The 16,779-nt window shown below is 35.2% G+C and overlaps 1 protein-coding gene across 3 annotated transcripts in view; it reads right to left on the bottom strand.

Annotated features, from left to right (window-relative positions):
• LOC118270045 (tyrosine-protein kinase Fer) overlaps positions 1 to 16,779 on the bottom strand; it is a 51,323-nt gene that overhangs the window by 10,874 nt on the left and 23,670 nt on the right. The window contains exons 3-8 of one of the 3 annotated variants that reach the window (XM_035585490.2): positions 6,870 to 6,966; positions 6,218 to 6,419; positions 4,844 to 4,981; positions 990 to 1,247; positions 576 to 786; positions 254 to 436 (exon numbers count right to left, since the gene is read on the bottom strand). In XM_035585490.2, coding sequence (XP_035441383.1) covers positions 254 to 436; positions 576 to 786; positions 990 to 1,247; positions 4,844 to 4,981; positions 6,218 to 6,419; positions 6,870 to 6,966 — 1,089 coding nt within the window. Of the gene's footprint in view, positions 1 to 253; positions 437 to 575; positions 787 to 989; positions 1,248 to 4,843; positions 4,982 to 5,179; positions 5,317 to 6,217; positions 6,420 to 6,869; positions 6,967 to 16,779 lie in introns of those variants that run through there. The other 2 variants (XM_035585491.2, XM_050707031.1) reach the window with 2 other exon arrangements.

The raw sequence follows: 16,779 nt of genomic DNA, 5'->3' as shown, positions 1-16,779 counted from the left end.
TGTGCCATTTCCAGTGGCGTCGTGGAAGACGAAAGCTTCATGCATCGAACTAATTCCATGCCATGCGTGGGTGAGGGATTTCTCGGTTAGTGGCACTCACCACACTGTTAGAACAACTATCGAGTACAACGCGGCTCTGTTTCCTCTTTTTGAAGAGCGTTTTGTTGTGAACTCGGCAATGCACATAGATATCCACACGTTTTCGAAAGCGATGCTTCAGGACTCTGATCCTTCTGCGAGGTGGCGTGATTACCGAGTCAGCAGGGCCCTCACTGCTGCTTCTATACGTCTTGGGCGGTAGGGCCGGGCTGGAAGGCGCAGATTTGCGCCGGAACGGCCGTGTGAATAGTTTGAAGAAGGGTCTCGGTGGTATTATTGAGTGGAGGTGCAATCTTAGAACGTCTGTCGACGCCTTAGATCCGATTGAGGAGCGATCCTGATAACCGAATTATTTCTTTAGCAAAGCCGGTAACTTTGTTTTACCAATACCATTTTATCAATACAATTTTTTCGCCGCACAGGTAATCGTTCAGTATTAACTTATTGTCTATAAAGAATCATGCAAGTAAACCTACCTGGTGGTCAGGAGAGCTGCCGTCCAGGCTGTCAACGCCCACAGTTTCAGCAGATAGATCTGGACATCCACTTGGCGCTTCTTCACAGCCCAGTTCAGCCAGGGCTGACCTGATCATCTCTGCTTGTTTGGCACATTTGCGCTCCGCTACACGGAGCTCCAGGAGTTTTATTGGCTCTGAGGTTGTCACTGGCAGGGGTGGCGGGGAATGCCTATGCAATTGATAAAAAATAAAATTATACACCTTAACAGAAAAAATTATAAAGTATCAATAAACACGTTTTAAAGACATTATCAGATTGAATACTAAATCTTGATTATTCAATGTAACTTTTTCTTATATCTCTAGGTATAGCATTAGTCACTTTAACTCTAACTAGGTTAAAAAGTAAAATGTTCTGTTCACAACACTCACCTATCAATACCATTAACTCCATTGGTAAGTCCAGTATTATTGTTCTTGCAGACTCCGTTCCCTATGATCTCAGGACCCTGGAGAGCCGACTGCTTCTCCCGGTTGTCCTGTAGCGTGTTCTCCAGCTCAGTCAACTTCTCCTTCAGCCATTCCACCGTCAGGTTGTCGACAGTCAACTGGTTTGGTTGCAGCTTCCCACTCGTGTCTTCGACTAGGCTTTCGTCGAAGTTAAATGTGACTGGTGTTGATGGTGGTGATCTACAATAAGATAGATAATAATATATTAAGTGTCGGTAGATAAGTGGGAGTTCCAAAATGGGATGCACTACCATACCCAGTCTTTCATTGCGTCATCATTTTCTGGAAGGCATGGCTTCCCGAAAACCCCCAGAAGAAGTTATAGGATCAATTCTTTCTAATCATGTTTAAGGTTTAATCAATCTCAAATTCCTAGTAACGTCATCAAAGGAAATTAGAAGTTAACAAAGAACTCCTTAAACTAAACTTAAGTATACATATAAATAAATTTTTGAATAGGCGTTTATTACGAAGGTAACATGACTTGATGACTCAGTGTCAGTAGTATGTAAAATCCTGACGCCACGTGCAGAATTGTGGGGAGGAACATTAATTTATTAAAAGTATTTTTAATGTGGTTTTCCTCGTTTTAGATGAGAAATGTGTGTAAAGTACCTAAGCTGATTAAAAAGGTTAAGTACAGTGGATACAATGGATCAATAGGTAATATGGATCAGTCGTTTGCACCATATAAGGTTAACGATGGAGTAACTAATGAGTGACCTATTTATATACGAGTTTTTTTATGTAATTGAACCAGAAATTGCAGACACTATGGTTAGGCATTAGATTAGAATTCTACTTCAAATTATTTTTCTGGCCTTAAAGAATGGGCTTACAAAAATCACGAACATTGTATATGACATGTTTATCTAGAAACAACCACTTTCTAAGCCGCGTGCAATTTTGTTAAAAGTGGAGATCATAGCAAATTCTCTTATGTAAAAGAGATCAGTAGTCTAGCAGTGAACTGCCTCTGTATTTATTAACAGGTAATTAGCCAATAGTTAATAAAAGATAACGGCAGAGTTTTAGTATTGAATGCATTCCATAAAGTACTCGTTGACACAATCACAAATATGACGTCACAATGCGGTTTGGTTTGTAAATTACCGCTTTTGTGGTTTCAGAATCGAGATACTTGTTATCATTTATTTCTTCATTCAAGACTGGGATTTACAATAGCATTGTTTTGGTAAATTACCTGCGTTTTTCCAAAATGAGAATCGATTGTGATCATCGTGAATTTGTTTTGACGAATAACGTCATCGCTTTTTTGCGGAAGATAGGCTATTGTAAACGCATGATTACTTCATCCTTATTTATCTATAAGAATAAGAATAAGAATAAGCCAAGTCCTAACTTCCGTGTTTAGGCAAGAGAATCAACACAAAGGTGTTGAATTTCGAACTCATTACGAATTATTCCTTAATGGCAGATGACGTGATGAATTGATGATAGAAGATATTAATTTATATTAGATCAACTATGTTTAAAATCTGATTTAGCAGACTAGTAACTGCCAGTGCTATTACAAAACACTTTATTCATAACGAGCTCAAACTCTCAATGTTTTTGTTGATCACTTTTGAAATCACTTAACCCCATTTGTTTTTTCTGTTCCAGTTTAACCCCACTCGAAAGTGAGACTTATCACTTAAAATTAAAAAACAATACACAAAATCATCAGTACTAAAGAAATACACAATTGAGTGCCTTAAAACCATTGTTAAACATTTAAATGGCCTCAAATAAGCCACAAATTGTACAAACATGGCCTTTGAGTGTTTGAAAGTAACGGTAAGTTCCTGACTACCACTGATTCATGGCTTACCTTCGATGTACGACTCATCGCTCATTGTCACCGATAACTCTTTAAAAACCGTACCAAAAGTAAAATGTTTAGTCATTAAATTGTTATTTGAACTTGAAATTATTACTACCCACGGAATAGAAAAAACTAGTTACCATTGAACTTGAGTTTCACTTTCACAAAGTCTTTAGTTGGTATTTTTTATTTCTTCATCATCTTTACTGGGGTTAAAGTATCGTCTTATGTTTTGCTCATTATTATCTCAAAGATGTCTAACATCTACAGGAGACAGTCCGCTGCTAGCTTCCTCTATATAAGATGGTTTGAAGAGGAAGGGATTATGTCCACTACTGATCGCAGAAATTGCTATAGGTAGGTACCTACTCGGGTGGTGCTTGAGGGTTGCAGTTAGGTCAGTTAAGAAGACACTAGCAAGTAACGGTGGCCGTTCACAGTTTTAAGACGTACAGCCTACTCGATTAATCTTATGTTTTTTATCGAGATATTTATTAGTAATCCGTTTGAAGCTAACTGATAAAATACCCATATTTATTCAGCACAAACTCTAACATAGCCTAAGAGTATTAAACACAGTATGTAACTAAAGGTTATACTACCCATATCGTATTTTTCTATCTCAGCATAGTAAGCAAATAATGCTATAACTAACACTGTAATATAGTAACTACTATTCTAGGAACAAAACAGCAAACATCGACTTTTTGTGTCCATTTCACAAAACTATACCCTGCAATCTAAGCACCTATTTACTACTACTGTACACTACCTACTTGCAGTAGTACAGACATATTTATTATTATTATCAGAACCCATTGGACTATGGGCCTCCTTCACGTAAGGAAGATTTTCCAGTCTCCATGCAAAGGATGCTTACTCTTGAAATCAATCTGAATGTTATTGCAATTTCAATACAATAAAATCTCAATAATTATTCAATGTTAAAACTATCAACCCAAATCGTAGCTGTTAAAAGTTTATTCAGAGTAAGGAATGTAAAACTAAACTCAACACCATTTAGTTAACTCTATATCCACGCAATACGGATGCAATGGCCGCAAGGGTTGCAACTCAAAAATATAAAATTTCACAATATCAATGTCAATCGATTGGAATTGAATTCAAGAGTAAACTCTCTGGACTCCGACCCTCATTCACATAGATAGGATTTGCCACAATCTCCACACACAGGATCGCAGTAAGGTTCCTTGTTTATCAGTTTATAGTTCCTTAATCAGTTGTTCTGACACCCGCCTGAAGTGTAGGGGTGGAGACAATGACAAAAAATATTGTACTCCGTCTGTCGTCTGTCACCGCCACAAAGTGCATACGCTACAAAAATATAGCAAAGTCGAAAGTATACGGTACCTAGATATCATTTTACTTTCTACTAATGATAACTCATGATGTTGCACATTTACCGTTGACCGTTGATTGAAATTCGAGAATGATACGTAAAAAAGAAACCTATTATAGAAATATAATTGCGAAATGTTAATAACTCGGACGGGAAATTATTTACATTCATCGTTTCTTATGTATTCTTTAGTCGTGACCGTCAATTTGTTCTGCGATTTCAAGTTTTATTGCTATTAAATAGTACCTATCTAGCTACTATTAGGATGCTAAAATGGTCTGGCTTACAATATAAATGAATACTGAATATTTTTTTAATAACAACTTGTGTTTAAGTTTTAACTCTTCGTAGGGCTCGAGGTGGGTTTACTAAGAGGACCCGGTGCCTTTTTTAGATTAGGTGGCCACCAGGGAGGTTTTAGTGAGGTAATGAACCCACACCGCCTAGTTTTTCCCCCAAAAAGCTTGAAGCTAAACCCACGTAAACAAAAAAAAAAGGTCTTATACTATACTATCGGTACGGTCCTGTTTGACCCAAGTAATGTGATCATTAAAACAAAATACGTATACTTTTCTTCATTACACTTACTTGTACTTCTCGATAAACTCCTTGTATTCGTCCTGTGGCCTCAGGTTCTGTATCGTGGTCTCTATTTTGGTCTGGATCTCTCTGAACTTGTCCGTGCTGAAGTCTGACCTCTGCACCACCTCTAAGAGCACGCCTTTCCTGTAACAAACCATAGTATTTATATTTCTACGAAGATTCTTGACATTGAATCATAAGTTGTAAGAATTCTGAATTTAAATACTTATTCGTCGTGTTCGGCGATGAATCTATGTTGTAGAAAAAATATGAAAAAGATAACCGAAGTTTTCTCTAAAAAACGTCAGTACTTAAGTGAGCTAAATTATGGAAATATCGTACCATAATGAAATAACAAAACACAATTCATAAGTCATTAAAACTTAGCTACTTTCTGTTTGTATTGTCAGTCCATATTTCTTGCTACAATGCGTAAGACTGTCCTAATTTTCATAATCAGCTGATAAAATTATCTTTCCAATCTAGCATTCCATCTTTGTATTTAATCTAAATCTACATTGATCGATTATGTTCATGTGCATTATCGAATGACAACAGACAGAATCAATGTAAAAACATTTTTGTCACTGCAGTGATTGCATATCGAAGTTTAACGATACATGAATTCGTATCGATTGATTAAATTATATCGATAGATGTTTATCTCACATGGAGTGGGACACTTCTGTTAAACTGTCCTTATCAAATATTATCTATAACCGTTTATTTATTGATATGTACTTTACTTCATTTTGTGCAATTGCGACAATACAATACTATGCTCCCCATTTAGGACATTGAGTTTATTTGCTGATAATAATGAACCGTTGCAAATTCATATAACTACGTAATAAGGATCTAAACGTCCTTATATGTGAACTAGGTAGTCTAATAATGAGATTTAATAAACAGCTACCTAACTTTCCAAGCTAAATAGAATATAACTAATGTTGATGTTGGAAACCGCGATTAGACGTGTGCCAATAACAATCTAGGTAAATTGTCCATTGCAATATTAAATACTAAAACGTTACCAGATGAAATAAACGCAATTTTGCAAACATTAGTATATAATGCTTTTTGTATTTCGTTAATAATTTCGAAAATTGAACCACGATCAATAATTTAAGCTTATTTACAGTTTACCTAAATAATTAATTAATTAGTAGATCTTTCTGGTAGCCTAGGTAAAGTTTCCGGAGCTGCGGACTACCTAGCGGGTTTACCGGGGCTCCGGCACGAAAAGCAGGAGTAGGAACGGGGTGATTTTTATTCAGTAAGAGTCTGACACTCCCTCTCGCCTCGCACAAGGCGGGAGAAGTCATTGGATGATTTTCTCCCCTTAAAAGAAAGCCTAGATAAAGTTTAAAGCAATCTTACCAAGACGTAGCAGTAGCCTCTCCCTGCCGGCGTTGCTGGTCCAACAGCGTTGGTAATGCAGCGGTTCGCAGTGCCCTCTCGCACTCCGTAGCCTCAGCCAACAGGAGGACATACTCATTGTGTGCCCTGTGTAACCGTCTGCAGGCCTTGCCGTATTTGTCACGCGTCTCATCCAGCTTGCGACCGCCTCGGCTTGTGGGACCTGGAAGATTGGAAAGGAGATGTGAATTATGATGTGGACTGAAGATTGACAAAATAAATATGACGGTTTTTTTTTTGTACATTAATTTTGTTTAAGGAGATGGTGAGTTTTAAAAGAGATGTGAATTATGATGTGGACTGAAGATTGACAAAATAAATATGACGGTTTTTTTTTTGTACATTAATTTTGTTTAATGACGGGACGAACTTGGCACCTTCGATAAGGATTGGCCCCAAAGTTCCCCATAAAGTGAAGTGGAAGGAGAGTAGGAAGGCGTATGCTTTTTGCCCTACAGTGGGACGACCACGGCTAAAATTTCTTTAAATCGAATCTTTTTTCTTACAAGATCAAAATCAGCAACATGAATAAAATAAATGCCTAGTTTTAAAAGTGCCTAGAAATAAAAGCGTGTAGCTGTTTAAACAGATCAAATCAAAGAGTATAACTTACATTTGAGGTAGTTCTCCTCGAACTTGGCCCTCATCTGCTTGTAAGACTCGAGGCATTTTTGGTACTCGCTCTGCTTCCTCTGGACCTCCTCAGACAGCTGTGAACAATAAAACATCATCATTTAATAATGTTATAACAACTGTATTACCATGGGAATCACTTTAACCTCTATCTACATCATTTTGTCTCTAATTTATCATCCGAAAAAATGCCTAACCAATCAAAAGCTTGAACAACAGTCCTATAATGCATTAAATGATAATTTATTATAACACATAAAACTGTTCCAACTAGAACCGATATTACATCGAAACAAAAAGAAACATGAGTTTATTCCGGGATTTCACAATCAAGGCCCAGGTGTTTAAGCTGAGCGTTGATAAACCAGTCAGTCTGGATCTCTCTAAAAGGACATGCGTATACGCAGACAAAAGCCTAACCTGTCGAGCAGGAAAATTACGTAGGAAACCATTTATGTTTTCCAAAAGCGAACCAGTTTTTGCATTTCAAGTTATAAAGTTTGACGAAACGAGCCAATGTTCCCACGTGGGCTTATCTTCACATCTATATCGAACTATTAAATAAAGCGATAAATTGCCAATGAAAACAGATGCGCTTGAATAATAAATGAGTGAAGCGGGAGAGGCGCGCGCGCAGGTGTGGGACGAACAAATCATGCTAACAACCAGATTTATTCTCCCATCGCGCCCTCGCGTTAACGCCTTGCTAGTAGGAACATCTATTTACTCAGATTTAATTACAGCAGAACAATATATAGCGGTGACTTCAACCGACCATACTAGAGAGATGCTATATACAAATGCAAAAATATCTTCGCAGTAACTGATAATAATAGTAGTCCTTCCATGCCGGTTTCGGCTACGGCGACCGTTTCTTGACTACTGGCGTCTATCATGGTATATCGCAGTAACTACGACATTAATCAGCGAGTGTACAAAATCATTACAACACATTAATATTTATCAGCAAAAGTCTTATCCGAATGTAATTTCCCGTGGAAACATTTGCGTATATACCTATATGGTTTCATAAAGAATCGTTATCGAAGTTTAAGCTTCCACAAATGCTCATAATTGTGAAGAAAACTTCAGTAACAGTTGAAATCCGAAAGTTTTCTCACGACCTTACTGGCTTCATATAGTGAGTTAATTAAATAAAGAGTTAACGACACTAGCTAATGTTTTCCTCGGCTATTAGAGCTTGCTTCATAAGTATCGGCACGTTTTTTACAGCGGCCATTAACAATTAAATGCTAATTCCAAATTGCTTCTGCAAAGAATTGGACAAAAAATTTCTTCCTACTACACACGAGATTACTATGTACATATTTATTTATGTAAATATGTATTGTGCATTATGATGTCATGTCATGTATTGTGCAACGTTACTACGACTGAAATTAAATAAATATTTGATTTATAGTAAAAACTGAAGTCTATGAATGTATTTGTAAATGAGATATCAATAAAGTTACAAAAATCGTTACCATAATTGGATTGAAATATGATAGTAGTGTTTAAGTTTATTTTAATCGTGAAAAGCTGAAGCAAGAATAAGCAATCTAAGCAGGGAGCTGAAGTTCCTGGTAAAGCAGAGAGACAAAATTATTCGTCAATCAGTTTTAAATCTAGATGTGATGATGTAATTATGCTTGAGTCACAAAGGACCAGAATCGTGCATTCAATAAACCTAGACCAAAATAGATGAGGTAACCCTCATAAGCCACATCGTACATAATAAAACTACCAAAGAAAAAATAGACGAAAAAACATGTCTTATTTCAAATAAAATACAGGAAGCACAAATTAATAGCGTTATAAACTGCCAGCGAAATCAGTTGCCAAGTCATGTTACACACAAAAAGAAAATAAAAATGCTTTTAATCAAATCGTTTATAGATAAATGTTTCGATAAATCACTAAAACATTGTAGCATTGGATTACAGCTAAATTATGATAATGCTTCAAATATTTATTAGGCATTAGCAACTCATGATTCAACAACTGTTGAATGGGTAATAGTAATAGCTAATGGACGTTAAAACAATAACAAGCAAAACAAAGGAGATCTTACCACAAACAATATGGTATACACACATTCTTCAATAAACATATCTCGTACGTTTGTTTAAAAAAATGGAAACGCATAAACATTCAGTATTTTGGTTACTGTTTCTATAAAGTTTAATGATTTATTAGTATCGTATCTTCAAATAGTCAAAACTAAATTTTGTTGTACGCTAAATAATACAATAATAACGATACCAGGTTCAGTTTTGCATGCTTCTACGTTCAACATAATGGTATTTCGCAAAATTAGGACCAAAAACGGTCCCTTGCGGAACACCTACTGTAGTATGACGATTAAATTATGTTATTTGTACTTCTTTAATATAATCTTTTCCTTCTAAGCAAAGTGTTATTGTTTAGTAAATTCATTAACAACTTCCTTATAAAATCGGGTCTCTTTACCAATACTTCGATCACAAGCATCTTGTTAAAAATGTTTAGGAGCCAATTCACGTCAGCGTCCGTCATCGAATCGAGCCGTCCGGAAATATTTGGAATAACAACACCGAGTTTGGTCCTTTTTATGTTTACACATTGATTGTTTACTGACCAACCTTTGTTTTATTGTCAACAACAGAATTACGAATGTTTTAAATGCATTTTATAGAATTGTAAAAAATATTCGATTGAGTATATATAAATATAATTCAATTTCAGTAGATAGAATTTATGAATGAGAATGTGAAGAATAAATATTTTATTTATTTCATTAATAGCATGATTTTATAAGTGAACATAACATACATAATAGAAAATTCTGCGTATAATTCAATTTCAGTAGATAGAATTTATGAATGAGAATGTGAAGAATAAATATTTTATTTATTTCATTAATAGCATACCTTTCTAACTGAACATAACATACATAATAAAAAATTCAATTCAACACGTACAAAACTTGAGATATCGTAACACATTAAATCATCATTAGGTGAATCATATGATCCATAACTGCCTTGGGATGTAACACATCAAAATTAATTTCGGTTTAAATTAAAATCGTATTAAATGTAAAAACCTTGGTTGCTAACGTGCGAATATTTTAAATGAAGACTATCAATCTTATTCAGTCTGAATTAAATCCTTTACAGTTATTTTGTTAATGATGAAATTGATGTTCTTGACATTTTCCAGTAAAAAATTCCAGACTGGCGTAAGAAAAATAAAATCAAAATAACAGCATCCGGTCACCAGTGCATATTTTGAGAATTAATGGCAACTTTTTCGTGGCTAGCCGTTAAAAATCCTCTTATAAATGACGGGTTCGTCTTGGAGATATTGGAAGTTATATTATAATTTAGGTAATTACGGCATCCACCGAACACGCAAGAAGAAATACTGAGACTTGCAAACTAAGAAATGAATTGATAAAATTGATACAAGGATTATCTTGGAACATCTTTGAATGGTGATAATTACAAGAATTGAAATCACATGACTTGCATTACCGTTAACATTGGACAATGAATACGGTAATTCGCACAATATGATTTCTCACGCTAATGCTCTCCAGTCAAATAAATCTTCGAAGACATAATGACCGTATGATATAATGTATATGCAAAATGCTTTGGTATTCTTGGACGTTACAATGTCAAAAGTAAATACAATAATATTTTTGTTTGGCTCAAATGGGAAAATTTTGGGACTTGTATCTGTATTATCAAATTCAATTTCAACTTCACGAATTTTAGTATCCTATAAGTAAAATTACATATTTTGTCATAAAAATGTCAGCACAAAAGAATGAACAAAGCCATGCATGTCCGAGGTCCTAGTACAGCACCCTGTGGCAAACCACAAACAACGCACTCAGTTCGTTGACTCCAACACTCTCACTCTCAGCAAATTAACGAAGATTTACTATCATCATTGAAAATGAGTAATCATAAAGGAAAAATCTTGTTTTAAACATACAAAAATCATGTATATTATGTATAGTAGTATCTAAAGCCTAAAGCCTAATCGTATCCATGGTCTGAATGCGCAAAAATAGTTACTTAAGTCTGTAAAAATCTTCTACACATCAACACAATAATAACTGCGTAAAGACTAACACTTGAACCACGAAGTGTATCGAATAGCATTATCTTGAGTCATAGACCAAAATAAAACATTAATATGTTACTTAATAGACATAATGCCTTATGTATACAAAGATGGATGTGCTAGATTAAAAGTGAAATCGTCACACATGTATTTTTAGATGTTAATAACTGCCAATAGAATTTCGTATAGAGAAAGTAGCAATGCAATAAAATTGCAACAGTATTGTGCAAATAAAAACTTGTAAAATGCTTGAGAACTACGTATTATGAGTAACATAAGTGGTACGGTTAGTAGGTGTCGTGAACAAAAGCAGAAAGTAACAATGTCGCATGCACGGAAGGAGACAAAGTAACGGTTTTCCAAGAACGGTGTCTGCCAACGTAAAACCCTCGTTTTATGTGAACGTTAGTTAGATAAGCAACCTATATTTTTACTTTTACGATAAGCATAAATCTGTACAAGTGTACATTTGTAAATGGGCTACCTAACTGTTCATGTCAGGTTACACTCAATTGTTCTAAGTGCAAAGTTAGTACCACATAAACGCGTTTTCTTGATAAGAAAGTCAATAGCCAACACACAGGCAATGAGGTTATTGTAGTAAAGAGAGAACTTAGCATTTCACTTAGAATATAACTTTTTATTACGGAAAGATCCTAGGATATTACGTGGATTTTGCAAACAGTTCGGAAGTAGTGAACTGGGTCAGGATAGAATTAGCCCCTCGAGAATCCCGTGTGGCGAGCTCGACTCCTGTTACTAAGAGACATTAGCAAGAATGTGTGCTAGATATTTATAAACATAAACACGCACCTCCATTGTCTGTGACCCACTTACATCAGATGCGGCAACTCACATGCCATTGCCTTTGACTCCACTTGAGGATATCTTACTTGTGTTGTTGCCCATCGATACACGTCATCGACAATAATCGACTGAATGGCATATTGACGTCATACAACTCTAAAGGAATTCGAGGTCAACAAAAAATTGTGTGTTTGTTCATACATATTATCTGAGGATGTAAATTAAATAAACATATTATTGGAAGTTTTACAATACTGTTCGCTATAATATAAATCCCGTGTACGAAGTCAAATAACCAGCTACATGTTGACACATAGTTCTGCTTATCGGTAAGAAAATGTAACATTAACCCTGAGTAAATATTGACAAATTGTGGCATTAACTATGTAGGTAACGGCGGCGCATTAGACCAAAGAATGCTTTTATGTATTTGACTTCCGAGAAGCGTCAGCAACAGGTCCCGTGAGAAAATATGTGCATTATTGAGGCGTACCGAATAACAACCAGTATTAACGATTTTCTGTAAACAAATAAGGTAACTGTGTGCAGTCACAGTTTCCATATTTGTCATCGAACTGACCTCATTAACTGAATCGGAAAAGCGTTTTCTTATTAAACCAAAGTAAGAAAAACCACCAATACTGTGGGGACAAAAACTTACAAGACGTAACGGGAACCAATTATTTTAAATGGTCCTTTAGGATTTTAAACGTACACAAGGACCAAAAGTGTAAAATAAAACATAACAAAAGAAACAACTCCACAATAACAAACCCTGCTTTAATAACAGCAAACTGCAAACATTATCAAGGATATCTAAATAGGGCAAGCGGTAATAAATGACGAACAACACAGCCAGTTGATAAGTCAATAGTACCAAGACGCTGGGCCTACAGCTTATGGCCATTAAGCGAGTATTTCATAAACGTTCGACGATTTATTTGCTCAGAATCTGTTGAAGAAAAAAGAGTTTAAAATTAAAACGGTGTGACAAAACCGTCTGTACCAATACCAAGCTGTAATGGCATTAACCAAGATTCTTTGAGCAACACCGCAGACGGCAGAGAAAGCGTTTTTCGTAGAAACGATAAAACATTATGTACTTTTTACGTCAATTCTTCAACAACCGGAGTTAAATAGTTGTCAAAAATAAAAATACTCACATCGTACTTAACTGAAATAACAGTTTTATTGCCCAATATAATCAGATTGTGTTATAAAATCTTTTTATTTTGTTTTTGATTTGACATTTCCTAATCTGCCTTGCTTGGCTTGAATCCAAATTTTATTTACGTTTTAATTAGCAGTGCGTGGACAATTTGTTCCTTTGTTAAGTTATCCTTGATTCTGCAATTTATTTCGAAAGATAAGTATTCAAACACGACTTCCTACCTCTTCTAAGAAAAATAACTTTATGATAATATTTATTTATTGTACCTAAGAGGCTATATTATTTGCCTTGTAAATATCATTGTGTACCGGAGTGTAATCTTACAGTAGCTTCCTACGATTAATTCTAAAATATCCTGCGACATTCAGCATAGCCATTGTCGGCGCCACATTCATTAATTATTTACATAATTTATAATATAATCGAATTGTGTCTAAACAAATAAATTAAATAACGCCATTTATATTCAAATTTTTCGAATTCATAAGCGTTATTACTAATATCACTTCGTTTTAAACAAATGTGAGGTCAGTGGTGGTTCGTATAAAATGTTCATTATTTATTGACAATAGGTATGTATATATAGGGAAATGTAAAAAGATTAAGATATATTAAAATCTTCCTACCGACAAAGAATATAATAGGTCTTTTATACGAAGAATGTGTGACTTTTATGTCTAACCTTGTAATGTTTTAACGCCATCATACTAACTTTATTCTTAGTGAACAACTAGCTTCTGCCAGTGGATTTGCCCGCGTTTCCATGGGATATAAAGTAGCCTATGTGGTATTCCAGACTACAGTCTAACCCTATTCCAAATTTCATCTCGATCCTTTAAGTAGTTTTTGCGTGAAAGAGTAGCAAACATCCATAATTACAAACTACAAGGATTTGGTACTGACATATTTGAAGACAAGCGACAAAAAATATAGGGCCCTTTAAAAAATACTTCTCCTATCTACCTAACCTTCAGGATTCAAGTAATTGGTTAATTCCTACAAATATAAAACATACCTATTTTCATTTACCTCAAAAAAGGCAAAAGGAACATTCTGTTTAATAAAAAAAAAAACAAGATTTAAAACACGTTGACAATAAAACTTTAACCACTGAACGTGAAATATTTGCGGTCAACGTTTGAGAAGAAAACAATTCATTTTACATCATATCGTCTACTGCACATCGTGTGGCCGCCATTCTGTGAACACGCACTACCATCGAACCATGTCCCATGTCCCCCTCGATCGAAACTGACAAAGCTTTAGAGTATAATTATAATAAACGTGTTGTAAAGGGTCCTCCCTATTTATCACATGTTCATGAACCCTTGTTCACGTCATGAGCATCGATTTTACATCACGCAAGCTTTCTGCTAAATGATCATTATTTGTGCTGGTTTTTTCATGTCTCCTTTCATCATCATCATTAACTAAATATCACATTTTATTGTCTAACCAAAATTTGCAAATAAACAATCTTTATCTTATCTTACTGGTATTAGACCATACTTTTCGCAAAACGTGGCGCAAATTACCAATGATTTTATCACTCTGCATCACCCAAAGATAGATAGAAAAGCTGAACATCAAAAACTGCCTGTGACAGTTTATTTCTGGACTATGAACCTTTACAACTGAACACAATTTCTAAATATATTTCAGACTTTAAGGTTAAGCTTTTTCGGGTATAATTATGTCATCTTTAGTAAGCCATTTTATTACGCATAAACTTCGATTTCGGTTTGATAACTAGCTCGGTGAGTGCATGAGTCATCGTGTCATCCTCTTACTTGTTATCTATCGATTAACGATTCCTTGAACTTGGATTGAGTCAGCCATGAGGCCCGTCGTGGTTAGCTTTTTTCTGGACTTCTAGATTACAATTTTGACCATTTTAATATCTTCATTTTTGTGTTAGACTTCATTACAATTGTTGTATTTAAAGTCGTGTATAGTCTATTTATTATTTATCTTTATTAAATCATATCATGTCTCTACGTTATTTGTTATTTGTGCAATCTACAACTTGTCGAGCATTAAATACTTAATACTTATTTCTATTCAAATTACTGTTTAACTCCTGTCAACTTCTGTTTCACCTCTAATCATTTGAGACAAGTCACACAAAAACACCGATTGAATAATTTTCCTCCCAAACAATTTAATTAGTAAAACCTTTATCCTCATCCACCTCAGACATTAAGATAGGAAAAGGAATGACTTCGCCAGCAAGAATGTCGATCATATGTTCTGAAACACGTCTTACAACATAGTTTTTTAAATTGTATATTGGCTGTGAGTCATCACCAGGTCTCCAGGTAATTTCGAATGCAGCGGTTGGACCTGCTTGTACACAGATACATTTAAAGCTATACAAAACCAGTTTATCATGACCTCGCTTTCCTTGATCTTTTCTCACCAGCAACGGTCATTTTATACTGGTCATATATACCCTGATATGTGTACCTAGTAAGTGTAGGGATGTACGGGAATGGCCTCAGGGCTAGTGACGACACTATGTTTAAAATTCCAAGCCCGTCCTACTTGCGAACAGGACTCTGGACCTGAATGTTTACTAGTCCATAAAATAAATGATTGCATGCATTATCTATTATTGAATACTTGATTATTGGGTTCGTATCTTAAGACACCTTCTGTATGGACAAATAGGTATTTCTTTTAACTATTTTGTCAGATATACAATGGGGATAAACTGAACGCAATTCCAGATTGTATCATTAATGACACTTAAAATCCCTAATAATATTATTTCTGTCCTACACTAGAAAGAGATTAACGAAGCAATTGTATTATGGTTCAATGATTCCATTTTGTAAGATAAAAAAGCTTTATAAAAGGATGGCCATTGGACATATAACGTTGCGATTCTGAAGACCGAAAGACATTTCCGTTGCTAAAGCACAAAAACTGCATCTGTAGAATGAACGGCGACTTGCAGCTAGGTGTGGCAAGCGGGACGGCTTTCTCTAGTCAGCTGGTCGCCCGCGCCCTGCACGTGCGGTGCGCACGCGCGTTGACGTTGACAAGTGTGATATGCTCCACATCAGCCCAAACTTTGTCAATACCAAGGTTACGACATGTTGATTTATGACGACCGATTCTAATTGTAAACTAGGTCGGTAACATGCTGAATATAGTGTAGCTAGAAATAAATAGAGGACATTTTGTATAGCCTAGAATAGGATTTTTAATATAACATCACTTTAATGTCAGTCACACCTATGTATAAAGCTCATATGTATAGGACGACAACGAATCCCCAAAATTCCTAAAATTCAAACTAATCAAACACAAAAAATCCGAAACTAAAACTAAATCCAAAAACTTAACATTAAGCCTAATATTACTCATAAATAGATTTAAATCTCTATCAGTAAATTATTTGAATGAATAAGGCGATATTACTCATCATTTACCAATTGATAGACATGATAGTTTAGCGACAGAAAGTTATTTATTTACTTGTACAATCATTAGATACGTGACATCGATAAGTTGATAGGAAAGCTATGTTGTGATTGTATCATGATTTAGTTTCTTAGGAACACCGCTTTCATCTTATTTATATTTGAACAAGGTATTTACTGTATCTACCGTAATGTAAGTCATCAACAGATGGCAATAGAGATCTCAAGTCGTTTCAAGTAGTACTTGAGTAACTTATGGTATGTTATATTCTATGGGCGTTATTAGAAATTGAACATGATCTCAATGTTTCCTTACTGGTGCTACAGATTCAGGAACAGCCTTGTCAATGTGTGGAACTATTTGG

This window comes from Spodoptera frugiperda, chromosome 30 (genome assembly GCF_023101765.2).
Source record: "Spodoptera frugiperda isolate SF20-4 chromosome 30, AGI-APGP_CSIRO_Sfru_2.0, whole genome shotgun sequence".
Taxonomy (NCBI): domain Eukaryota; kingdom Metazoa; phylum Arthropoda; class Insecta; order Lepidoptera; family Noctuidae; genus Spodoptera; species Spodoptera frugiperda.
This window is presented reverse-complemented; position numbering and strand designations above follow the sequence as displayed.